Source organism: Mus musculus, chromosome 19 (genome assembly GCF_000001635.26).
Source record: "Mus musculus strain C57BL/6J chromosome 19, GRCm38.p6 C57BL/6J".
In the NCBI taxonomy this organism is placed as follows: domain Eukaryota; kingdom Metazoa; phylum Chordata; class Mammalia; order Rodentia; family Muridae; genus Mus; species Mus musculus.
The window spans coordinates 10,431,140-10,457,675 of record NC_000085.6 but is presented as its reverse complement, the minus strand read 5'-3'; the positions used below and the strand labels follow the sequence as shown (position 1 = coordinate 10,457,675).

Genomic DNA, 26,536 nt, shown 5'->3' with positions numbered 1-26,536 from the left:
CTTCTCACGGTCCTCCTTGGCCCCGCCCCACCCCGCCCTCCCTTTGCCTATTGGCAGCCGCACGCGCGTCGGGGGTTGCCAGGGCGACGGGTCGCTAAGCTGCAAGTCAGCTCGAACTCCAGCCAGTCGGCCTCCGGCGGAGGCAGCGGGGGAGGCCGAAGGGCGGGTGGCCGAACGCGGTGCGGGGCGGCGGGGCCCAGGCGGGCGCCTCCTCTCGGCTCGGCACGGCCCCCCTCCCGGCACACAGGCAGGCCGGGGCGGGGGGCCCCCGAGGCCGGAGCGGCCCGGGCCCCGTCGGGGCGGCCAGGGCGTGGCGATGCCGGGTGGTGGCAGCGGCGTCCCGGGCCGGGGCCCGTGACCATGGGCATCGCAGAGTCCACGCCGGACGAGCTGCCGTCGGACGCCGAGGAGCAGCTGCGCAGCGGCGAGCAGCAGCTGGAGCTGAGCGGGCGGCGGTTGCGGCGGCTGCCTAGCGCCGTGTGCGCATTGAGCCGCTTGCAGAAGCTGTATGTGAGCGGCACCGGGCTGCGCGAGCTTCCCGAGGAGATCGAGGAGCTGCGCGAGCTGCGCATCCTGGCGCTCGACTTCAACAAGCTGGAGCGCCTGCCCGACGGCCTGTGTCGCCTACCGCGCCTCACGCGCCTCTACCTGGGCGGCAACCGTCTGCTGGCGCTGCCACCCGACTTTGCGCAGCTGCAGAGCCTGCGCTGCCTCTGGATCGAAGGCAACTTCCTGCGGCGCTTTCCGCGGCCGTTGTTGCGCCTGGTGGCGCTGCAATCGCTGCAGATGGGCGACAACCGGCTGCGCGCGCTGCCCGCCGAGCTGCCGCGCATGACCGGCTTGCGTGGCCTCTGGCTCTACGGCAATCGCTTCGAAGAGTTCCCGCCCGCGCTGTTGCGCATGGGCCGGCTGCACATCCTAGACCTCGACCGCAACCGCCTGGGCGGCTTCCCCGACCTGCACCCGCTTCGTGCGCTCCGAGTTTTCTCCTACGACCACAACCCAGTCACTGGACCCCCGCGGGTGGCAGACACCGTTTTCCTAGTGGGCGAGGGAGCCGTCGAGCGCATGGCTGAGCGCGACGAACCCATTCCGCGGCAGCCAGCCCGGCGTCCAACCCGGGCCTTTGATGATGAGGAGGAAGAAGACCTACTCATAGGAGGCGCAGGACCCAGGGCTCTGGGGCCCACCAGGGACAGCCTCCGAGCCTTGGAAGCTCCTCCAGGATTGGGCACCTGAGCCTCTTCCCTGAGTGATGGGTTGGCTACTCTGGAAGAAGGGACTCTGCGAGGTTGTGGTTGTTTGGATATACGGTGTTGCTGGGCCTCTTACTTGGGGCAGTGAAGGAGCATCATTGAATGAGCTGCCCGGCACAGGCAGGCCTGAGGCCATCTTCAGACAGTACTAGGCAGTAAGAAAGAGTCCCTGGGCTGACCTCTGGGCAGTTTTCAGACCAAGAAGTCTGGGATAGAGCCACTGATGGCACGACAGATGAACCGGTTCTCACCTGGAACCAGGGCCATCACTTATCCGTAGAATCATCCCTACTCTGACTCTGGATGTCAGGGCATCTATAACTTTCACTTGGGGTTTGGATCGCCTAGGCCTACCCTAGGAGACTGTATGGGGCAAACTCTCCATGTGTGTGTGTGTGTGTGTGTGTGTGTGTGTGTGTGTGTGTGTGTGTGTGTGTGTTGGGGGTGGGGCCGGGGGAGTTCTGGCCAGAGGCAGGGCATAGGGACTATGTCCAAGACAGAAGTAGACATAGACTGGGGCCCCAGTTCTCCACCCTGATAGCTGTATGTATGGTACACAGAAGAGAAAGGTCTCCACCCATCTTTCCTCCGGATCTTTTCTCTCAGCCTGTGCTGCACTATTGCCGGGCAAAGAGAGATCTTTCCTCTCCTGCAGCCTGTGCCCTCAGTTATCAAGTGTGAGAAGATGCCACTGTGCCTCTAGGGCCTCCTGCCCCAAGAGAGAGGGGCTCTGCACTCTAGGAGGTTGCTCAGGGCCTCTGTACTGCCTGCACTCTCCATTTCCTTACATGGGCACAGCCAGGGTGGCTGGCACGGCATGGGGCACTGGACAGGCACCATGTGCCTCTACTCCGTCACCAGGGACAGCCTCTGAAGGGCTGAGGAGACAAGCTCTGCTATTCCCAGGGCCAGATCCAAGCAATAATAGGAGGTGAGGGCCAGAGGACACTCAGGGACACTGTCAGGGGCTGGAGCCCCAGAAGGTAGTGTTTTCTTTAGGAAGAAAAAAAAAACCTTGTAAACATAAATTTTATTTCTTGGAGAAAGAATGTGTGTTTCCCACATGTCTATTTATTTATAAGCCCGGGAGCACCAAGTTCCACCGCTGTGGGTGCACCTCCCCCACCCAAGTGCCCCAACTCTGTGTCAGGATGACCCTGGCCAGCTGTTGTGTCTGTCCTTCTTGTCTGGGGAACAAGTGCCTGTTGCAGAAGGAAATAGCATTACTCCCTGAAGCTGGTCACCTGGCATCTTCGGATGTCCTCATGTTCTGGCTCACCCTACCCTTGGTTGTGCTGTAGGGGTCATCTGCAGCTTGGTTCTTGGGATCTAATTCTTGGATCTCCCACCAGCTGGGCTGCCCTTCCTCTATTTGCTGGACAGTACTGGCCCCTCCCACTCTGTGACTATACTTGCCCTATTCTCCTTTGCCTTTCTCAGCCTCAGTTCCTTCAGTTTTGCCCCCCCCATCACCATGGCAACAAGAGCTGATGTCATATATGGAGCCAAAAGGTCAGGCTCAACCCAGTAGCTGGGCTAGTACATTGGGCTGGGCTCTGGGTAGGGAGGAGGCTGGATATAGATCTAGAGTGGGATAAGACTACACAGGCAGACAGAATGAAAGGTGGGGAGTAAGATTAACATGGGACCCAACCGTAGGCTTTGTTTTTGTTAAGGCTCCTTCTGGGGCTCTGGGGCTCTCAGGAACCTCCCTTACGTGGGGGTAAGGATTTGAGAGGTGAGGTTATCAGGTAGCTTGAGTGAGAGCTGCAGCCCACCAGGGACTGACCTCTGGCTCCAGAACTTGTCAGGTACAGGGGAAACCACCATGGACCAGGTCTGTCCTTGCTCCTGGTTCTGCTCCTGGTTCTGCAATTGGTTGAATGACCCTGATGAAGTCTTGGATAAATGGGCCTTAGTTTCTCCATCTGGAGTGGAGAAGTTGGATTTTTAAGTCTGATGCTCCAGCCCAAGACTCCACCCACTGTTTTATCCACCATTCTTTCCTGTGTAGCTACAGCTCAAGTTTCCTTTCTGATCTTTCTGCTCCCCTGTCCTGACTCACCCAAGGCCAGATGGTCTGAGCAATGCCCTACAGTGGACTCTCCTGCATCATCCCGAGGTGTTCATGTTCATCCCTCGCCCCCTTATTTTCTTCCTTCCTTCCTTCCTTCCTTCCTTCCTTCCTTCCTTCCTTCCTTCCTTCCTTCCTTTCTTTCTTCCTTGTTTGTTGTGTTGTGTTTTTCGAGACAGGGTTTCTCTGTGTAGCCCTGGCTGTCCTGGAACTCACTTTGTAGACCAGGATGGCCTCGAACCCAGAAATCTGCCTCCCTCTGCCTCCCGAGTGCTGGGATTAAAGGCATACGCCACCACGCCTGGCCTAATTTTCTTTATCCAACGTAGCACCCATGGCTATGGCTATTTGCCATCCAAGGAGGAGCTCCCGAGGCTGTCAGAAGCAGATCCAGTTTCTTCCGGAAAGTTAGTTTGGTTAGAGTTCATGCAGATGCCTGATACCCTGGTATAGATCTCTCTGAAGAAATGAGGGCACTTGGGAAAGGAGAGTCTATTGCCAGTTCCCCTGACCCAGCTCCCCTTGGTGGTGAAGATGTGAGGTATGAAGGATCCCATTATCGCCACCCTATAAGGTCTTGGCTAGGTCCCTGAAGAGAAGGAAGAGCTGTGTGACACTTGTAACCACAGCCTCATTTGTGCCCCAGTGTCAGGGGCAGTCAGAGGTGGGACACGTGTGAGTAGGACAGGAGAGCTTTAGGGACAGAGGCCGAAGGAGCTGGCATTCAGAGCAGGAGAAAAAGCCAAGGGAACATGGGTGGCGGGAAGAGGACATGGTAGGACAAGAAACAGGTTGAGGAGAGTCTGGGACCTGTCTATTGGCCTATTTGTGGACTCCTAACCCAGTGCTCAGTTTCTACTATGATGGCTGGCAAATTGGCAAGTAAGATGGATGAGAATTATAGTCTGTCTCCTCCCCTCTGATTCTCAAGTCTCTGGACTGAGTCCCAAGCCTCCAGACCAGCTGACCCTTTTTGATTGGCAGGCAGGGCATCCGAGTCTGGGATGTTAGCAGGATCCTTTCCTAGTTTTGTAATTGTCTACCCAAAGGGTTTGATAAAGGGAGAAATGGGATGAGTAGGAACAGGAGACCCTCCCCAGAAGCCCCTCCCCTCCTTCCGTGCTTTCTTAAACCTCTCCCAAAGCTCCTCAAGACATCAGGGCACTGATTCTGAAGATGGACATTTATTACCACAGCCAGGCGTGCCACACAGAACGTCTATTCAGACAGGGAACCCTGCCCAAGGGCTCACAATCTAAGAGACACCACACTCGCACATGTATACATTCACAGACACACAGACACACACAGGACCCAGAACATGGGAAGTGGATGACTTCATTAGAAACAGATGGGAGCAGCTCAGGATGGAGCGTCAAGCATGTTCGAATTATCCTTCAGCTGTCTTTCTCAGAGAAGGAGAGGAGAGCCCAGCATCCAGAAAGGCCAGAGAGACCTTTAGAAGTAGTGCATCTGGGAGGGACTTGCGGGAGAAGGACAGTGGTCTCTCTCAGGCACGTGAAGGGATGCGTGAGTAGCTCAGAGCAGGCAGAGGGAGTGAGCCAGAGAAGTCCAGGGTAGAGGCCCTGTGCCAGTGGTCAGGGTCTGGCACCTCTGCTGTGCTGAACCAACTATGCTAAAACTGTTTCTTGGGCTTGTTTTCCCAAAGAAAAGCTAAACAAAACCCAGGGTGAGCCTGAAGCTACTTACCTGACCCCAGGACTCCCTCGAACTTCTGGAATAGAAGCCAACAGAAGCTGTTTTATCCCCTCTCAGGTGCTTGTGCACACTAGGGCAGGAGCTGTACCTCTGAGCTATACCCTAGCCTGCATACACCTTTTAAAAGGGATGTCTAAACTACACTTAGGAAGTTAAGGGGTAGAGGGGAAAGGGCAGGCTGCTTCAGAATGAGGGTACTTAGTACAGATTAAGGAGGCAGCTGCTGGTCCCAGATGTGGGGGACAGAGGGTATGTGACCCTCTTCACTTCAGAGTGGGGCAGGGCCCATGGAATTATGGGGTCCCCTTAGTGCCTATCTGAAGCAGATATGATTGGCCTTCTGCAGTACCCTGAGAACTGGCAGGCCAGCTGCCCTGGACAGAGCAGGGAGTGGCTGGAAAATTATTGCTTCTTTGTGAATAGAGGACATTGAGAGCACAGCAAAGGGCATGGCTTGCCAGAGCCACATACAGGAGGGCACCGGAGTCTCTCAGGTCCTCAGCTTGGAACTTGCCGATGGGGCTCTTTAGATTGGAGAGATTTTTTTCCCCAACCATAGAGAATCAGCCTAGACAATAGATTGGAGAAAGGCCACAGATTCAGCAGTCTGACCTAGAGCTCAGACTACCTTTCTTTCCCCTGCCAGGACCTGGAAGGAGACATTGGCCCCAAGTCATAGAAGCTGAGCAGGTGATGGTGAGGCTGGACTCCAAGGGAGGTCTTGGCGATCTCAGGGAGATCCCACTACTTCTGAGATGACTTTAGGTCTGACCTGGGGCATGCAATATTCTCTACTTTGGGGCAGCTGGTGAATTGTAGGGATTAGTCTTGATCTGAGAGTGAGCGGGCAGCTCCAGCAGGCCCAAGCCACAATGAAAAGTCAAGTGTCAGGTGACAAGCTGAGTGGAGACACCCCCAAGACTCCCCAGTCCCTCCAATCCCAGCTGTTGCTTCCCCTGGAAGAAGAGAGAGAGAGGGCTGGGACCCACAGAGGAAACAGCCAAGGCCCTACTTTTTCACGATCCTTTATTAATCAGAACAGGCCTTGCCACAAAAAGCAGGGCCCATTCCCACAAAAATATGATTTTGCAAAGAGGAAAATTTTGCTGGCTTAGAGGGTGCATATGGTGGAAAAAAATTGTATGGTTCTTTTTCCCTTTTGTCTTCAGTTCTCTTTGCTGTATTTTTTTTCTTTTTTTGTGATAGTGGATTTTTGTTTTATTTTTTATAAAACACTTGCGCTCAAGGACTCAAACACAATACAAACAGCGCCACCAGTTCCCACCCCTGGGGGCCCCAGCTGAGCTGGGAGTCCCCTTGGCTTTTTTTTTTTTTTTTTTTCTTTTGTGGCTGTTTTCCTTTGTCCCTTCCCTGGCCTCTGGTGCTGGAGGGCAGGTGGAGGGGTGTGCTGGGGCAGGTGGAATTTGTATAGCAGTTACACAGAGAAGATGATCACAAGAAAAGCTACCTAAACAATGTAACAACTAAGTCTAGGGTGCCCACAAGATGTCAGATGACGCTCATAAAGGGGGTGGGGACACAGTGAAGAGACAGATTGGCTCTGGCGGTCCCTAGAGGCTCTGTGGGGTAGGGTGGACTGGCAGGTGGGCCTTGCTTTCAGGCCTCACTGACAACTTTGCTCTGGGTAGCACCTTCAGAGCCCTCCTGCCTTGACCCCCTAGGTCAGGTGATGGTGGCCTCACAACCTCCCCCATGAGGTAGGTGAAGTATTATTACCATCATTTTACAGATGGAGAAACTGAGGCCCAGGGAGTGTGGGTGACTTGCCCAAGATCCTAGGACAGTGGTGGCAGAGCTCTGGTGCCCTCCTCACCCTCAAGTCCCTCCCCCCCATTTCCATGTTCCCCCAGTTGCCCTAACATCTTATGCCCAGCCTCTGTGTCATCCAGCTGCACCCTGTGCAAACCCACTCTGTTCTCCACCCACTGTTTGCAAGGTCTGGCTGGCCCCCCCACCCCTCCACCCAGGCTGGGTCACTACTATTCCTAGTAGTCTGAGGGGAGAACAGCTATGTGGGGGGATGCTGAGCTGACTGGCTAAGAGGTGCAGGAGCACGCTCTGCATAAACCCGCTGCCAACTTTACACCTGCTGGTGCAGGTTGCTCGGGCCCCTCGGATGCCTTGGTGGAAGCACTCAGGAGACTGAGGCAGATGGAAGGAAGGATGGCAGCGATTTCTCTCGAGTTTCCAGACTTTCTACATTACCCTCTTCTGTTCCCACACAGCCTCTGCAGGGAGTTGGGAGGGTCCCTTTCCTGGGGTTACACCCAGCTGGGCAAGGGAGTTGGGGATGGTCCTATTTAAAGCAAAAGCTGTAGTATACAAACATTTAGATTTACAAGTAATATGGGTAACTATTTGTTTTACAATGGAATTATTCACTCTACGAATGATTCACCTACTACATAAGGGATTCCTCCAGGTCCCTGGGGACAGGGTGTGAAATCTGATTTAAGGACATTTTGCTATGGACAAAAGGAGATCTCCCACCTAGAGCAGAAGGGTGAGCTTAAGGGGAAGCCCACTGAAGGAAACTGTGCCCACATAACTGTGTTCCCACTGTGCTCTAGATAAGCAGATGCAGTCCAGAGCCCCTTCCATCCTTGGGGTGTCAAGGTGCCAGTCAGGGTAGAACTGTATTTATGGTCCCCAACTGCTACCATAGATGTGGTGTTCTGGTGCCACCTGGTGGTAGAATTAGGGTATGTTGGGCTCAAGTCTCTGAATTGGTTTTGAGGCTCTTTCACCAGCTGGGTCTTTTCAATACAGCACAGAGGGACGACAGGACTTAAGAGGGATCATTCTGGAGTCTGCTATTTCCAAAGGGAAGCCAGTTCTAGTCTCAGCAGAGGCGGGGAGAAGGGACGACAGCTTCTTTGGGTATGGCAACTTCAGACTCCTGGAATGCTCCCCGCTTCCTCTGCTTGCGTGGTGGGTGGGAGGGGCAGAAAGAGCTGCTACTCTGGGGTGGGGGTAGGGGTGGGGGTGGGGTATGTGTCAAGACAGCCTGGAGAAGGCCAGGGGTTGATCAGATTATGCAAAGAAAAGGTGGAGGTGTCGGGGCAAGGGGTGGGGATCGGGGGCTATATCCAAGCCAGAGTGTGGAGCAGATGCCAATTTGACTGCAAAATGAGATTTGGAAAGGTGGGGGTCCCTGGGCGAGGGGTTAGGAATGCCTGAGAAGGATGGGAGTGGTGCCCTGTTGGAAGGCCATGCACACGGTGAGTAGGTGCCTACAAAGTGTGAGCCCAGGCCCAAGGGACGACATTGCAGTAGAGAGTTGCTACTGGGGAATTGTGGGGGTGGGGGCTACAGAGACAGGCAAAGTGGGTGCCAGGAGGCAGCTGAAACAGCCATTTGCCCTGGTCCCCACTTCTTCTCAGCCGTCCATACCCTTCCTCTCCTACCTTCCCTGTGGCCTTGACCTCTACCTGACCCAGCCCTACTTCATCCTCACGAAACTCTGCTATTTTCCATAGCCAATCAGCACTGCTGGTCCCAGGGCGATAGGGAGTGAGCTCCCCCTTTCCCACACGTGCGCATGAGCTTCCAGGTGCACATGTGTACACGCATGTGGGCACACACACACACACACACACACACACACACACACAGTAGACACAACACAAATACACAGGGCCACATCTCCAGGACTCTGGAGCACAGGCTATATACTATCCTCAGTGTCCAGGGCCCAGCCGGCACCTGAAGCTGGGGATGGGCCTGATGACCAGGCCGTGGCCAAACGCCTCGGCCTTCCTCTTCTGGGCCCCAAAAAGGGGATCTAGGGAAGGGGTGGCTTCTCTCCACTCCAGGCACTGCCTTAAAGAAAACGGGGGCTATGCCCACCTGGCGGGCCTCTGGAGGGATCTGCCCATCTGGCTCTTGAGCTCTCCCCCACGTCTTTAGTATCAGCAAATCAGGAAAGAAAGAGGCAAAGCAGGGAATGGCTCCCAAGCCCCCACCCCTGAGCTGGACTCATGGGGTGGGGCTGGTACTTCCTAGAAATGGGGCCCAGTAGAGTTCTGGTACCCCTCCCTGGCTGAGCCCTCGGGGTCTCCCCTCACCATGGCAGGGGTGCCGGGCTGGGCATTGTGCATAAAGTGGTAGGGGCATGATGGGGAGCCAGGCCTTGGCCCTTGGAGCCTCCCTTGGCCCCACTCAGGCTTTCAGCTGGTGCCACTGGGCCACAGGCTGCCGGGGACGAGCGATCATGTCCTTCCAGTGTTTCACTTCACCTGGTCCGCTCTTCCAGGACAGGTAGATCTGGGGAGGAAGAGAAGATGCGTAATGGCAGGCTCTGAGGCTTGGGCCCTGTCCCATAGTAACAGCCTGGCCCACAGAGGCTGCCCCTTTCCCTTCCTGCCAGCCTGACCTAGTTTCCTGACTGCTATCCCTCAAGGGCCTGGGCATGCCTGGCCCTTTGACATCAAACTGTTACCTATTTTGCAGTGAAGGTCAGGATACAGGCATTTGGCTGGGGCAATCTTCCCTGACCTAGGAAGGGACACCATTGTTATTGTCTCTCCCATCTCCCTGCATTTCCTGGCCCCGCCCCTGACTTTGTACTGGGGGCTATATATCTCGAGGTCAGTGTGTGCTTCCAAACCTGGCAGGTGAACAAACTACCAGATTAGCCCCAGTTTTCAGATGGGAAAACACACAGAGTTAAGAGTCTTACCTTCAGTCATAGTTTAAAAGTTCAAAATGGTATAAGGAAAGTCTTGGTGCTTCTAGACTGCCAATGCAGCCTAGGCTCTTGTAAGGGCCCTGCAACATTGCAGGGCTGCCCCAGAAACTCCCAAAGCAGTCTCAGCTGAGCCTGGCCTAGACACCAGGAATGCTTAAGACCAGGGGCATTAGAAGAAAAGCGGACAGTGTTGCAAGATCCTGGCCAGGGCACCTTAAGGCCATCAAGATGACAACTCATAGGGCAAAAAACTGTCACAGGTCATAGAGCCTGGGGGCCTTGACGACAGAGTACAACGTGCTAGCTAACACTGGATCCAGGAGCAGGCCTGGGGCATTAGTGGAAGAACTGGCCAAATGCAAATGAAGTCTGACAGGTTCACAGCAAGGTCCCATGTCAGTTCCTTAAGCTGTGACAGATACATTGTGAGGGGCTAGCAATTGAGGACATTGGCAAGAGGGATATGGATACACCATATTACATTTCCTACTTTTATGTACATTTAAACATCAGGTATTACTACCTAAAATTCTCATACCTAAAGTTCTCACACTGAGGCAGAAGGATTGCTATGAGTAGGAGGCCACCCTGGAGGTACATAGTGAGTTTGAGTGCCAACCTGGGCTATAAAGCAAGAGCCTGTCAAAACAAACAAACGATAAAACACCAAGACAAAATGAGCAAGCCCTATGCAGGGGTGGAATATCTTTCTCAGCTTCAAGGCTCCTCTGTGCAACTCAGACTCCTCTGAGCCAATTGACTGATAATAGACACTGATATTACAGACAGCTGGAAGTGGCGTGTGTCTGCTGCCCTCGCTGGACTAAGTTCTCAGTCTCACTCTGAGGCTCACTAAATGCTCCACCCCACTATCCCACCATCACCACTACTACCACCGCCACAGGTCACAGCCAAGTGCTCCTTCGTGCCTACTTGCTTTTGCAATGTCAGCCCAGCTTGGTACCATAGCCTGGAACAAGGCCAGATTCCCAGTCTCCAGGAGTTGAGCTGGGCCTGTGATTCAGAAAGGTTCCAGGGTCCTTGGGCTTCCTAAACTATCCCAGGACGAAGCAAGAACAAAACCATTTTTGGGGGCTGGCGAGATGGCTCAGTGGTTAAAAGCGCCGACTGCTCTTCCGAAGGTCCAGAGTTCAAATCCCAGCAACCACATTGGTGGCTCACAACCATCCGTAACGAGATCTGACGCCCTCTTCTGGAGTGTCTGAAGACAGCTACAGTGTACTTACATATAATAAATAAATAAAACTTAAAAGAAAAAAAAAAAGAACAATGTAAAAACTAACATTATAAAAAAAACATTTTTGACTTGGTTTGGCCCACAGAAGGCTGGTCTGGTAAAGGAAGCTAAAGTACCCCCCAAGAACATCTACTTCTATAAAGCAGAGTTGTAGCATGGCTGCAAGGGCCTCTAGGGAGCTCAGTGGGCCCTGCTCACAGCATACACTCTAGTCTCCATACCTGTGCCCACTGGCTGGCTGAATAATACTCCCAGGGCCAGCTTTCTTCCACAAGGCTAGCTGCTTTTCTCTCCCCAACAACTAGTTTCTCCTTTTCATCTTTCTAGGGAATGCCTCCAGAGTGGCTCCTTCTCTGCAGATGCCAGACCATCCTTCTCCAAACACCATTGTTGGGGTTTGAATGAGAAGGACATCATAGGCTTGTTATATTTAAATGCTTGGTCCCCAGCTGGTGGACACGTTTGGGAAGGATTAGGAGGTGTGGCCTTGTGGGAGGAAGTGTGTCACTGGGGCTGGGCTTTGAGGTTTTAGAAGCCCATGCTATTCCCAGTTAGCTCTCTCTGCCAACTCAGATGTGAGCTCCTAGCTACTGCACCAGCACCGTGCCTGCCCGCCTGCCTGCCACCATGTTCCTCACCATGATGGCCCTGGACTTGCCCTCTGAAATGGAGGCCTAAATTATTATTTTATTAATTTTATTAAATTATGAGTTGCCTTGGTCTTGGTGCTTTTTCACAGCAGAGGAAAAGTATCTAAAACAGTCATATTGTTAGCATTCTGTCTAAGTTCTACCCCACAGTTATATGGCAACAGCCAGGTATGCTTTGCCCCACAGTTACCTGGCAACCGCCAGGTAGGTCCGTCCCACTATAATAGGGGTTGCTTGCCACCCTCCTTGCTCTTTTGCTCTTCTCCTGCTCCCTTGCTCTTCCCTTCCCCCTCCCCATTCCCTTCTCCCATCTCTCTCTCCACAAGCTCATGGCCAGCCTCTACTCCTCTACTCTCTTTCTCCCTCTGCCTTTCTCTGCCTCTACTACCCTCTTAACTCCCCTCCCCATACCCTGAATAAACTCTATTCTATACTATATTGTCGTGTGGCTGGTCCCTCAGGGGGGAGGGATGCCTTGGCATGGGCCCGCTGAGGCCATACCTCACCTCACCTCCATAGAACATATCCCCTCCTCTCTTTATCTTTTTATAAACACATCACATATACCTAGGGACCCGTGTTTCCACTCCCTCACTTCCTCTGTCCTGATCACTGGTTCTCGGCACTATTCCTGGTCACGCTTCCATGACTTGACTTGGTCAGTGCTTGTCCAGTACACATGGAGCCCCCATACTCAGTCCCCAGCACTGCATCAGGCAGGCTCGATGGCAGCTGCCTGTAACCAACCACAGTGTTTGGAAGACAGGGGCAGCAGGATCAGAGATCCAAGACCATACATACTCAGCTACATAAGGAGGCCAGCTTGAGCCGGTGGCGCACGCCTTTGAACCCAGCAGTAGGGAGACAGAGACAGGTGGATCTCTAGAGTTCAAGACCAGCCTGGTCTACAGAGCGAGTTCCAGGACAGCCAGGGAAACTGACTCAAAACAAAACAAGAGAGCATAATGGAAGTCAGACTTCTGTTACTGAATAAATGACCACACACGCCATCGGCAGAAACATTTCAGAGCTAGCATCTACAACAACAGAAGCTACACACGTACTTCAGGCGCCAGGCTGAGCGTCTCACTGTGCCCTTATCAAACGCTCCCACTACACTGTGTGGCTATCACTCCCTGACTCTCATCTGCAGCAGAGAGAATGAGGCTCAGAGAGGTGACAGCTTTTAAGGGTGGCGCTTCAGTACCAGAAGTGTAGCTTAGTGGCAGTGTATAACTGGGTTCCATTCTAAAAGCTACAAACAACAAAACCCGGACCCAGGCAGCTGGATTTTTGTGTCCGTGCTGAGTCCTAATATTGAGTTAAAAACACAGGAACATGCTTTTCAAAGTAGAAAGTGGAGGGTTTATATGAATGACAGAATTGTGTTGTTGAAAAATTCAAGTCATGTCTGGCTTCTTGCCTACCATGCAAGAAGCGGTCACCTTCATCCAGAATTTCCTTCTATCTCAGGTGGTTCTGACCTTACTCTGGGGCGATCGGCAGGGTTGGCATCAGCTTCCTTTTACAGATAACACAGAAGCTCAGAGAGGCTGAGTAACTTACTGCAGACTGCCCGGCCATCGTTGTGCAGAGCAGTTAGTTGAAGTCACTAGGGTCTTTGGTTTCTGGCAGGGGCTCTGCCACAGCCCCACTCAGTTGGTCCCAGAAGTAGGGCTAAACCAGTCGGGAACTCAGAAAACCTTTGGGGAATTACCTCCTTCCCTGTCTGGCTGTCTTTCCTGGTTTGCTTATCCTTGGCCCCTGCTGCCTCCTCAGGGCAAACCCTTTGGGCCTGGCTGTGCACCCCAGCCCAGTCCTACCTTGCCGATGACGTCGTTGCGGCTGAGCTTGTCTTTGTCCATGACAGTGATGATGATCGTGGTCTCCCTCAGCTTCTCCGTGGGTATGTCGAAGGCGAAAGACTCATTGAAGATGGGGTTCAGGTTCCTCTTCTTTGTCACGGTCTTCTTTTTCTCTACCCGCTTGTCTTTATACATCAGCCACACCTTCACATAGGGGTCTGGTAGGTGATAGTAGAGGAAGGGTCAGAGGGTCAGAGTGTGTATGTTGGGTGGGGGACTCAAGGATCCTCATGCCCTTCCAGGTGCACCTAAGTGGGAGCTGGCTGCATGCTTTTTAAGTGGGTGACTAGGCCAGGTCAGGCAAGAACAAGAGGGATTAGGGATCATTAGCATAAGGTAGAACCTAAAAAGACCCTGGCCACTGCTTCAGTGTTCTCATGCTGGTACAGGTCTTCCTAAGCAGCTTGAGCTGGGACCAGGGTCTTCCCACCACAATGTTGCCTTTCTTCCCGATTCAGGGAGCCTGGCTGCCAAGATGGCACTGACCCAGAATATGTCCAGAGAGCTCTGCTATCTCTAGTCAGAGGACCAACAGGCAGGGGTTAGGGTTAGGACCCCAATACACTTCTATCTCCCGAATCTGAAGTGACCCTTGTGTCACGGGAAGCTCCCCCACAGGCCTGCCCACCCTGCTGTGATAAGCCTCAGCACCTGATGTGCCCCCGATGTCCATGGCTTTGAGGTTTCGAGCTTTGATGATGTTCACGATGATGGAGTTGGCAGAGGGGTTGTAGCAGAGGGACAAGAGCAGCTCCCCTCGGCTCCCCTATAGGGCAAAAAGAAGAGTGAGGCTGGGCCACAGGAAGGGGGATGTTCCCCTTGTTCTCCCTGCAGGGATGACAGGTGTGGGAACTAGAAGGGAGGGTGTGGTCAGAGAGCCTAGTTGTCCACAGGTCTTTTATGCCCTGACCTAGGTGATAGCAGCCCCTCTGTCAGCACTGCCATGCCACCTCCTCTCCACAGGAGAGCCTGTGCTTGCTCGGGGCTCTCAATTCCCTGAACAGAGCAAGCCCTGGGCTCATTGCACAGTTCAGGTGATTCATTCCACTCTGAGCCCTGCTGACATCCTGGGACTGAGGCTGGGTGAGGACCCTCTGCCATCCCTGACCACATGGCTTCAGTTAAGGGACTACAGGGGGCCTTACACTCCCATCGCTGCATGGCTTCAGATCCTTCCAGAAGGTCTGCATCTGGGTCAGGTCCACCTTGTTCAGAGGGATGGACACCTCCCCAATGGGGTCATTGCGGCTGAAACGGTCATAATCCAGGACCTGGAGGTAGAGGACCCTCTGCACCACTTTCTCGTAGGGAAACCCTGGGGCCGAGAAACAAGGTGAGAAGTGTTATCACAGCAAGAAAAGTTAAAATGGAGAAAAGGGAGAGATAAGAGAGTAGAAGGGAGGGGAAGATGGAGGGGGAAAAAGGGATGGGGTGGGGAAGAAAGAAGGAAGGCCCTGTGAGTGGGGCTGACCTTATAACCTCTGCTACCAGCCTAGGCCAGGGGGCCACAGCTGACTGCAGTAGCACTTTCTGAAGGGCCAGCAAGGACTGTCTCGCGTGACCCATCAGATGGGGAAACTGAGGCTCAGATGGTTTACATGACAGTCCCAGGACCAACAGTAGGACAAAGACCATCAATGAGCTCATTGCTTGTGTGCCCATTTCAGATCTGGGCAGTGGTCCCCTTGCTCCCTCCTTCAAGTCTGGACAAGTGGCTCTGCCTGAGGCTATGAGGCTGTCATATAATGAGTCCTAGGAAGAGAGGGAACAGGGAAACTAGAAAGGTGCCTGTGAGATGGAACCCGTGCTCTGGGACTCTGCCTTCTCCTTCACTTCCTCCAAGAGCTGAGCCTGTCTATCAGCTCTTCCTAAACAGAACTCATGGATACCCAAACCACCATCACCTTTTGCCCAGCAGCCACGAGAATGTCCAAACCGCCCTTCCCGCTCCCAAGCTTCCTCCCGTGGCCCATTCTCAACACTGTGGCCAGATTGATTTTTTAAAAATAGACAGCATGCCATAGCCTGCTCCTTTTAACATCCCAGTGTATTCAGAAGGAAAGCCAGACCAATTTGTTACCCAGTCCTTCTAAAGTGTGGCCCCACTGTCTTCCTTCTGTGGGCTGGTACCCACTCCTCCCTCAGTGCCCAGGCTCCATCCCTATACCTTTCCCCTGATCCCTTGAAGTCCTCTGTCCTCATCAGGACCTAACCCGTGAGCCCCCACCATGCCTGCTCCAGCCAATTCTCAACTTTTACATCTAATTCTTTCCTGGCATCACAGATGGGGTGGGCTACCCTGTAGCACACTCTATCACTGTGCCTTCTTGTCTCTAGGGCAAGCCCAAACAGATCTATCCATCTCTTTCCTACGTTATCTTATGGCTGGCCTGCCAGGCCAAGGTAGCCACTTAATATTTTTAAATTACATTTATATGTGTGAATGTGTGCGTGTATGTGTGTGCTCATGCGCACACATGGGTACTCATGCGCACACATGGGTACTCATATACCAGTGTGAATGTGGAAGTCAGAGGACAGTTTGCCAGGGACTGGTTCTCACCATGTGTATCCTGGGGAATCAAACAACGGTCATTAGGCGTGGCATCATGATAGAGAGCTCATAACTTCTGACCTCAAAAGGCCCCTCACACAGAAGGCTTTTACTTATGTAGATGCACACAAATGCACATAAAACTTTTTCTTTTCTTTTTCTTTTTTGTTTTTTCGAGACAGGGTTTCTCTGTGTAGCCCTGGCTGTCCTGGAACTCACTTTGTAGATCAGGCTAGCCTAGAACTCAGAAATCCACCTGCCTCTGCCTCCCAAGTGCTGGGATTAAAGGCGTACGCCACCACTGCCCAGCAAAACTTTTTCTTAAAGAAGGTCAACAGTTGAAGAAGACACCCAGTGTCAACCTTGACCTTCCACACACATGCATGTGCATGTGCACCTGAACACTACACACACACACGCCCCGGCACATGTGCACACACACAGAATAAATAATTTAATGGATGTAGAGATGTCAGTGGGCTGGCCCGCGTCGTGGCCAGAGTGAAGAGAAAGGGAGGAAGGTGGGTCTGACTTCTGGGAGGCACAGGTGACCCAGGATGGGCACAGGCCAGCCTCGATGTGCTGTGAGATACTGAGGTGTGAGCAGGAAGAAGGGAACACCTGAGGGAGCCCCACCAGCTGGAGTGACGGAGAGGAAGGGCCGGGAAGAACACTAGTAGGCTCTTCCCCAAAGACACAGAAACCCCAGAGGGGCCTCTGATGGACGCGGATCTGGAGACGATCCTTCTGATTCACGCAGGGTGCGTCTTTCTTTCTACCGACTAGGGAAGACATGTCTTGCTCATCTTGAAGGCCCCAAGGGACTTTGCCCAGGTGACCCGTGGCATCTGTTCAGGTGACATGCATGGAAACAAGTGTCCTGGGAATATCAGTGGCTCCGAGAGGTTCCTGCATCTAAATCAGTTTTTCCAGTGCCACACGAAACAGTCTCGTATATATCAAAAGCTCATCCGTCAGGACCTGCCTTGAATGGCTGGACACAATAGCAGCTTTGCCTTCCAGGAGACGGGACTGATTCCTTTTTCTCTGAACTCCCAGGATCCAGCTAAAAGTTGGCACTGAGCGAACGTTTGTGTGAGAGAGTTGAGGATTGGGGCCTCACCCATGTGCTGGCCATACATGCCAAGCCTCTGGCTAACTGTGCCATCTTCAACCCAGTAACCATGTTGACCTGAGGAGGAGGGGCCCAGAAACACAGAGGCATTTACAAGAGAGTCATTGTCACAGACAACGTCAAGGCACAGAATGCACAGGTACTGGTGGGCTTGGGTGCCAGTTGGGGAAGGGTCCCTGGGATAAGCCTGTTGGGCTCTAGAAGACCAGGCCAGGGCACCTCAAAGCAACTGTAACCCACAGGAACTGAGTTTTCCTAGCTGAACCAGGTTATGGGGAGACTTCAGGCTTCCCACTGTAGCACCCTGCCTGGGATAGGGAGTCCCCTCACTGCACTATGTTTTCAGATATGAGAGACAAGATTGGCTTTGAGAGCAGGGGCACATTTGGCTTAATGCCTCACGGACAGAGGGAATGGCTCAGAGATCTTGCGTGCCTTCCATGGCAGTAAGGAGTCAAAGGCCAGCAACAGACCATATCTTCAAGGAGCTGATATCAACACCTTTTAGGTGTCAGGGCCTGCTCTATGTGCTTTGAAAAGTTACTAATTTGCTTAATTACCATCATTACTGCTATTTTATAAATGAAGAAACTGAGGACCAGAGAGGTTAGGATTTTTCTTAATGTCACACAGCCAGTAAGTACGAAATCTGAGGTTCCAGTTCAGACAGACTAGACCAGGGCTGAGGAGGATGAGGATGAAGATGGAGGAAAGAGTCCAGGAAGGTTCTGGCACTTTCTCTAGATCTGTAGGGCCCCTTTACCTGGTTGTTCCAGAGCAATGTACCTCTGAGTGTCATAAGGTGGGACCCTAGCCTGTAACAGTCTCCCCCCTCAAAGCCTGTGGTCAGCTTGTTGACTTCTCTCATCTCCTGGGACCAATCAACAGGCGTGTGTGCGCGTGGGAGTCTAGCGTGTGTGTGCATCTTACATGCCTGCATGCCTGTGCGCTCGCAGGCGTGGGTTTGTCCATGTTTCTAAACTGCAGCCACACAGGCGGGACGGATCAGTGGGAGCAGCAACCAGCCTCACCTTCAAATAGAAAGGTCTCATTCCAGTGCGGGTTTAGATTCTTCCGCTTCACCTTGGTCTCCAGTTTGTGCTTCTTGTCGGGTAGCAGGTAGATCTTGACAAAGGGGTCACTAGTACCGCTGAAGTCCTTGGCTGGCAGCTCTTGGGCCTTCATGACCTTCACGGTGAGTGTGGACTCTTGGAAGTTGTAGCCAACACTGAACTGGATTCGGCCCAGGTTCTCTCGGCTGCAGCCCTCGTGGGCCTCATCCTCCTCAGAACCCGGGGAGAGCTGCAAGGGAAAAGATGGCGGGTTGGTGGGGATCCTGTCTACCAGGCTCCTAAGCAACATGTCAGGGTCCAGAAACCTGTCTGGACTGGAGGCCTGCTAGCCAATGTCTCCTTATTGCAACATGTGGCCAGCTGGGGTGGTGTCCTATCACATTCATGGCCAGTGGAGGATGTTCAGGCTCTGAGAGCCCTGCCTTAACCAGAAAGGGAGGGGAACAGGGCCAGGATGGCTCTACCTCCTGGATGGACCCCAGAGTCATGAGCAGGACAGCCAGCTTTCCCACCTCCTCTTGAAACTGTCTCTAAGAGTCACCCTAAGCTGGCCTGGCCTTTTCTCCTATTCCAGCCCTACAGACTCATGGGAGGCACACCAACTCTTATAAAGGGGCTTTCTGGGGGCCGTGGATGATATAGTTTACAGGATAGGAAAGGCAAGTGTTCAGATGAGGAGAGGCTGAGACACCAGGGGCATGACTGAGATAGGCTTGCCAGGATGTCCCCAGGGACTCTGACTGAAGCAGGCTGGGGTCTCTGGGGACTGAGGTTGTACCTCCAGGCTATGCCTGTCCCTTGTCTCCATTCCTCAGAATAGATACCTGACAGGTATGGACAGCAGTGGTGGCCACAAGGAAGGGTTGAGTGTCACATTTTCATTGGAAACGGAAGGGGGGCAGTTGGGGCTCTCCCAGCTGGGTTATCATTCTCTAAGAATAATGGAAGGCCTTGAGGTCCTACCCTGCCCAGTCAGGGGCCCTGCTGGCCTGGGTATTTTATGGTCTACATCTCCTTAGTTGATAGAAAGGAATCAGGAATGGACCCCAGGGAATTGCAGGTAGGATGAAATGGTAGGCACTTGCCTTCTCCCCACATTCCCTCAGAAAATCTTTGCCCCCACCCTGCTTCTTGGAGAGGCAACCCCAGCTCTTCCACACAGTATCACAGTGACATAAGGCAGACAGAGGCACATACCATGGTGAAGTCTCTTACGTCACCTTCTCATGGCCAGGCCAGGCGGCTGTCACTCACCTCTTGCTGAGGAGACTGGCTCAAAGAGGTTAAATTACACGTACAAGCTTTCATAGCAGTAAGGACCCTCTCTGACTTCAAGCTCCACTCAACAGGCCCAGCCCCCAAGTCACAGGAAGGCCCTCCCCACAGCCACTGAAAGCAAAGACCTGCCTGCACCACTGAGAAGTGTCCAAGATACATTGGTGATGGAAAATACGCCCACGGGTCAGCCACCTGCCACACACTAACTCTCCCCTGTGCTTGGCCTCTTCTGTGTCTTACTCTACCCTGAGGCAGGCACTGGTATGTTCAAAGTTTGGCTTGGAGCACACAGATTTCAGGTCACTCACCTCAAGTCCAATGACTGAATGGCTAGTCATAACTTGAAGTCAGGTTTGTGGCCAGCAACTGTGGGTTCCTGGCTACTTGTCTTGGCTCCTGAACTTAGACCTTAGTTTGAACTTGACCTTGGGCTCCATCCAGTGGCTGAATGGGGATTGCACTGTGTGTGTTTGGGACTGGGGCTCATTTAGCCCATAGGGCCTCTAATGCTCTCTGTTGAAAAGATGTTCTTGAACTTGTGACCCCTGTCTCTATCCCCTGACTGATGGGTCACGTGCCACCACACCTAGTTGATTAGGTGCTAGGGACCAAACAGTGCTTCATGCCAGGTGAGCACTCCACCACCTGAACTACACTTAGGCCCATTGCTGATGCCTCTGCTTAGTCCCTGGCTGATCTCATAGCCCACAGGCTCTATCCTAGGCCCACTCAGGATGTGGCTTCCTGATGTCCTCACATCCTAAGCTCGCAGCAGTCATCTTCCCCTGAACTTTACTTCCAGAACCTGCATTCGGGGAGGGGGGTTGGGGACCATGGAACTTAAGACTGTGGGACTCCCAGGAGGGTAAAAGAATTCATGGCACAAGTAGGCAGAGCCAGCCAAAACTACCTGCACCCTCATTCCCTCTCATATTATGGGGGAATCTTAGGCCATTGTAGGTGTGGGTAGCCTCAGCCCCACCTAAGTATGCTCTATCTCATGGAGGAAATCTGGTCTGTCTGGGCAGACTTCACCTCTAAAGGGAAGGAAGCTAAGCACCCACGTGCTTTCTCAAGGCCCAACTCTGAGCTCTAGTAAACAAGCCATTGCCATGGCAACTAGGCTGCCCAACTTTCTCCTCCCCTGCCCCAGCAGTAAGCCTTAAAGGACATCAAGCCAGCCTGTGCCAGGTCCCATGCTCCCTAGAGAGGTTGGTTCTGTCCACTTCTAGGTATCTGACTCCTGGCCCTCAGCCTCAGCAGCCTGGGGTCTGGACAGCACCACAGAGTGAGGTCACAGGTCATACTCTGGCCTGCTTATCTTTACTGTCACTGTTAATATGAATGACCTGGCACTGGCAGAGGACTGGGTAATTAGACTTGCCTTCCCACCTCCGGGCATCTGTGGAGCACACGAGAGAGAGAGAGATGGGCCTGTACTTCCTTCCGCTGCTTGCTGGAGTCTGCCAGCCTCTCCCTCAGGGCAGTAAGGGGCTGGCCAGCTGACTGGGAAAGGGCTGTCCCTTCTGGGAACTTGACTACCGGGAAATAGCACCAATTAGGGGGCTAGGCAATGAGGCAGGGTGGTCTGTGGCAATGGGCTGCACAGAGCAAAAGACAACCAGCCTACACAGAGTTGTAGTTGCAAACGGGCCAAGGGGCATGCAGACGCACGCTCCACCTCAGGCCTGATGCCTGGAAACATGAGTCCTTACCCGGAAGCCTTGTGACTCTGTGTGCACATTGCTACTTGAGATAGGACAGACTGGCAGCCCCGGAAACTGTGAGACCCTGCCTTCTCAGTATGGGAACCCAGTGGAAAGAGAAGGTGCTGGGTCCCCACCATAACCCTCTCTAAGCCTTCCTTCCAGGAACTCCCGGCCCACCAGATCCTTAACTGGTTCTTGTCTGCCAACTTGCCAAGCCTGTCCTTGGGCCTCTGGAAAGAACAAGTAGCTGTAACACATTGGTGCCACCAGGGGGTGTCATGAGAACTGCAGCCTCAGCTAAGGTGAACAACCTAGCCTGGGACTATAAGCCAGTCAGCCACAGAGCAACCGAGGTCACTGGTGGGCTACAAGACCGTCACCCCTGGGATCTCCACCTTACTACCATCTCTGCCATTTTAGGGAAGAGGCATGTGCCTCCATGCCACTGCCCCACAGCTTCTCCTCCCAGGACATTAAAAACATCTTGTATGAGTAGGATTTCCTAGTCTTTTTCTCAGCTCAGAAAAGGACCAAAGGAAGACAAATGAGGAAACTGAGGCACGGAGAGGCATTTCGATGAAAGATGGGGGTGGAGAGGAGCGGGCCTCAGTCAGTCAGCAAAGCCACCTGGCTGGGACTGAGTACCTAAGTCTCTGACTGAGTTGACTACTTCTGGTCCCCCAACAGCCCGTCCCCAACCCTTCTCACCATGAGCATCTCGCTGGTAAGGGAGTTGACGAGGTCCGAGACAGAGGAACGGGTCTCCGTTCTGCGGTCAGACTCATCGTGTGGCGTCTGGCCGGGCACTGGGGCTGTATTCACAGCCTTCCCTCCTGCAGGCAACCTGGAAGTGGGGGTAGGGAGTTCCAGTGAACACAGGCTTCAGGTAGGGCTGGGCTGGGCTCCATGGGCCTGGGTAGCCACAGGATCTTCTCTGAGAAATCAGCCCTTGTCACTTCCTGTGGGCCAGCAGGAGTGAAACCCTTGTTCACAGAAAGCCTGGTGTTTCCTGAAGACTCACAATTGGGGATCATCCTTCTTGAGCCTCTGTCTCAGGTGATTGGCTGAGCTGCCTTGTGGGGGCTGTTTAGAGGGAGCCTGCACACTTCCTGTTACTCCCCAAAGCCCCCCAGCTCTCTGGCTTACATGGCTATTCTCTGAGCTCCTCAGCTCTGCGGAGACCTGTTCCATCCAGTCTGGAAAGGGGAGGCACTAGGTGGCCTGTCCAGGTGTCTCGCCACGTCATTACCCTCTATAAACACTCCACAGCCTCTCTCCCAGAGCCCCACCTGTGTTTGCTCGGCCTGAGCAGAGCCAAGGTGTTCTTCAGCTTATAGCCAAGGTGAGGCGGGGACCACTGTCCACATGGCTCTGTTTGGCAATGTCTCTCTGCTGTGATAAAGTGTTCTTGAGCTGTCTCACTCAGTACCAGCCACGTGCTTGGAATCTCTATATTACATTTGCATGCTGCCAGAGTGAAGCACTGTGCACATGCCTGTATGTGCATATGGATATGCACATGTATATGCGTGTATGTGAAGGCCTTGATTGCCATTCCTCAGGTGCTGTCTCTATTGTTTTTGATACAGGGTCTCTTATTGGTTTGGAGCTTGTAAAGTGTGGCTAGCTGGTGGGTTACAGGAGCCTGCCTGACTTCAGTGCCTCAGCACAGGGTTTCCAAAGCCACTATGCACAGCTTTTCTTTTTACATGGGCTCTAGAGGCTCAGGTCCTTGTGTTTTTACTGACTGAGCCATCACCCCAGCCCTGAGCATTAACGCTTTAATCTGATTTAATACAAGCTCTTTTACCAGCTGAAGATGTAGCTGTATGATAAAGTGCTTGCTTATCCAACATTAATCAAGACCCTATGTTCTATTTCTAACATGGCACAAGAAGTGCCCATTCAGCCTTAACAGCCATTTAGGGCAAGAGATAACCCCGTGAGCCCTAGTCCCCACCCCGTTCCCCACTCACACAACACATTTGATAAGATTCTCACCCAGAGTTAGAGAAAGGCAGGCTGCCACCTAGCAGGCAACCGTGTCCATACCCGATGCCATGCTGGTTCAGGGGGCCGGGATTTCTGGTTTAACAGTCAGGTGGTTAGCCCAGGCTCCATTCAGCTGGGACTTAGGAAGGGACGACTAAGACCCTGCCCAGGGACCAGGCTGGAATGTCTCATGAGGAGGAAAAGGTGGGAACAGGCAGTGAGGAAGAGATGGTGTAGGGCTTAGGGAAGGCTAAAATTAAACAGCTTTGAGAGCACAGAGCCACACAGGCTGGATACAAGCCACATCCCCTGGCACAGACCAGCTTGAAGTACATGGGCGGCCACAGCAGGCAGATACATACATGCTCAGAATATGCCAGGCCCTGGGAAGACACCAGGATCCAACAGCAGGGCGTGCACACACAGACACACATACATACACATAAAAACTCACACAAGCCCAACAGATATCTAGAGTGACAGGGAGAAGACAGCAAAGGCGACAGGCACAGTGCAGCCAGCACCTCTGTGGTAACACACACAGCTGAGGGCATACTTAGATCCCTAAAGGTGGAGGGCGGGGGAGACCCAGCCACGCGAAAGTGTGCATGTGAATTAGAACAAAACAGAAGCAGGAAAGGCAGGGACAGCCGGCCATCAGGTGCACCATACACCTGCTGTTGAGACCCTGGCCTTGCGCTGAGACAGGGCATAACATGTCCACCCACCTGCCTGCCCTCTCCCTGAACACCCTAGAGGTGCGGACACACCAGTGCACAGAGTAGCAGGTACATACAAGCCCACCCCCCCAGGACCACACACACACACATACAGAGACACGTGCTCACACAGACAGGCACGGGGAGGAAGAGGAGACTGAAAATAGCTGGAGAGGTAAAGTCAGGTTAAAAATAGAGCAGGAGAGGAGAGAGCGTGAGATTGACTACTGAAGGTATGAGAAAGTCGGAGTTATTTTGGCCACACCACAGCGTCAGCATAGCTGCAAAGCAGCCTGGGAAAAGATGGTCAGCACCCCTGAAGCTGTCGGAGGTCACAGGACAGAGAGATAGGCATAGGGATCAGCAGAGGGAGAGGCCGAGGGGCTGGTCACTGGCCCAGGGACACCCCTGTGAGGAGCAGATGGAAGGAGGAGACAGAGAGAAGAGAGACAGAGAAAGAGGGGAGAGGCGAAGAAAGGTTAGTCAGACGTGTGGAGAAGGCTGCTGGGTGGACAAGGGGACAAGGAGGAGCGAGGCGGCCGACAGGAGAGGCAGAGAGGAGGCGGGGGACACACAGAGGCGGAAGAAACATGGTGGCTTCGGAGGAGGCGAGCAATGGGGGTGGCCTGGTCCGCTCTGCCCCCCACTCGGGGTGAGGGTGGGGCCACGGTGGAAACCATTTGGATCCCAAGGAGCAAAGGTGAAATGCTGGAAAGATGGCCATGAGAGCGCAGTGGGTGGTGTGGGAGAATGAGTGGGACAGACGGCAAGGGTGGATGCTCCATCCCCCATCCCACTCCTACACCTAAGAGTACCTGAGATAGATGTTGAGGCCCAGGGCTTGGGAGATTCTGGAAGGGAGCCCCCAGGGGACAAAGAAATGTTGAGTGGGTAAGAGGCAGACTGTCCCTAACATCCCCGTACCTTGATAGATACCCATCCTTTCTGTATGAACCCTGAAGTGGCTTCTCCTCACAGAGTGCTCTCGCTTCTCTCTCTCTCTCTCTCTCTCCCCCTCTCCCCCCCCATGAGCCTGTTGCTTAACAGACCAAGGGGACTGAGTGTTTCCTCCAACAGCAAAGACACCTGGTCCAAGGGTCAGCTGGGGTAGAGAGGGCATGATTTAGAGGAAGGGATAGATGAGCCAGCTTGTAGCTATAAGGCCCAGAAGTCAAAGGGTGGATCCCAGAGGTGTGACAGCTTAGTGGGGGCACATATGCTAAGCTATGGGATAGGGGACTTACTAGGGAAGAGTCAGTTGAGGGTAGCCCTTGAAGCTACCCACTCAGAGACACCCCAAGAGCTATGAGAAATGAGTTTCAAATATGGGAGGGCATGAGCAGGTGAGAATGGCATGTGTCCACTGGGAAAGTGGGGCCAGGTGGTGGCAAGGGCCCAAAGCCTCCACCTCCACACCCACCTTTCCCAGGCAGGCAGAGGACAAGCTGATGTCATGATCAGAAGGGATGGGTGTACTAAAATATGGAGACCTGAGTGGCAAGGAGGTATAAATAGGCTGTTGGGTGAGAATGGAGTCGGTTAATTAACACATGGGTGATGTGAAATCTCGTTTCCAGCCTGCATCTGCTCCCTCACGCTTCACACCTTCCCCCTAGCCCTCCCTGGCAAAGGGCTTGGGTTCTTCACAGGCTTTCAGAGGGCTCCAGTCCCCCTTGCATCCTTTTGTCCCTGGTCCCACCCCCCTTGGCTTGTGGCCCTCTGGCCTGCTTAGAGCCCATCTTTGATACCCTGTGGCTTCTGTCAGACCCAGTTAGGTTGGGGGTGGCAGTCTCTGCTACTCCCCCAACCCCTTCTTCACATACACGGGCTCAGGGACTGACACCAGCCGAGGCACCAAGTGGAGGAACAGGTTCTCCCCTCCTACTCGGTAGGGACTTCTGACCCACTAGACATGCAATGTGGATTCAGAGTGGGAAGGGAAGAGAGGGCTGGTCTCCAGAAGCCACTGTGAGATAGCCAGATAGCTGTCAAATACAGCTTATCTCTCCTAAGCTACAGGCCTCTAGCAGCAGCCTGGGGCAGTCCCTTCCTGTCCCTAAAGGCCTTTAATGAGCACCAGGGTTACCAGTCTAAACCTGATCTCTGCTCAGCTCACAGGATCTGACAACTGTCCCGGCCCTAGGGCCCATTTCCTCATTAGAAGCAGTGTGTGTTCCTCGGAGGTCACCCTGCTCAGTGCTTCATTTGACAGAGGCAGATGCAGAGGCCTAGACAGGGTCTCTGACTTGTCTGAGGTCATGGAGCAAGGCTCCGGCTAAACCAATGCTGGCCCACATGCCCTGTCTTTGATCTCATGGAATGCAGAACTGAGCACAAGTAGATGTGAACACAGCCTAAGGCCAGGTCGAGGGAACAGGCAGGTAAGGACTCCACCTTTGGGAGTGCTAATAAACCCTGCGACCTTCAACCCTCCCTTTACCTAGGAGCACCGCTCACCCACTCCTCAACAGAGGGAACAGCAGGAGCTGCTTCCCAGAATTCTAGGTGGAGAAGGCTAGGAGGTCCAGCCTGTACTGCAGCCA

General features: G+C 53.4%; 2 protein-coding genes across 14 annotated transcripts in view; one reads left to right on the top strand and one right to left on the bottom strand.

The window, feature by feature from the left end:
- The first annotated feature begins 228 nt into the window (after nt 1-228).
- Lrrc10b (leucine rich repeat containing 10B) lies at nt 229-2,305 on the top strand. Its single transcript, NM_001111140.2, has one exon. It carries the CDS (start codon nt 361-363, stop codon nt 1,237-1,239), a length of 879 nt encoding a protein of 292 aa, NP_001104610.1. The 5' UTR covers nt 229-360; the 3' UTR covers nt 1,240-2,305.
- A 2,189-nt stretch (nt 2,306-4,494) lies between these two features.
- Nucleotides 4,495-26,536, bottom strand: part of Syt7 (synaptotagmin VII) — a 64,380-nt gene continuing 42,338 nt past the window's right edge. For 9 of the 13 annotated variants that reach the window (XM_006527204.4, XM_030250995.1, XM_030250997.1 and 6 more), the window contains 6 exons: nt 21,991-22,126; nt 18,254-18,524; nt 14,679-14,848; nt 14,185-14,299; nt 13,492-13,691; nt 4,496-9,336 (listed from right to left, as the gene is read on the bottom strand). In XM_006527204.4, coding sequence (XP_006527267.1) covers nt 9,232-9,336; nt 13,492-13,691; nt 14,185-14,299; nt 14,679-14,848; nt 18,254-18,524; nt 21,991-22,126 — 997 coding nt within the window. In that variant the 3' untranslated portion in view covers nt 4,496-9,231. Of the gene's footprint in view, nt 9,337-13,491; nt 13,692-14,184; nt 14,300-14,678; nt 14,849-18,253; nt 18,525-21,990; nt 22,127-26,536 lie in introns of all 13 variants that reach the window. The other 4 variants (NM_173067.3, NM_173068.2, NM_018801.3 and 1 more) reach the window with 2 other exon arrangements.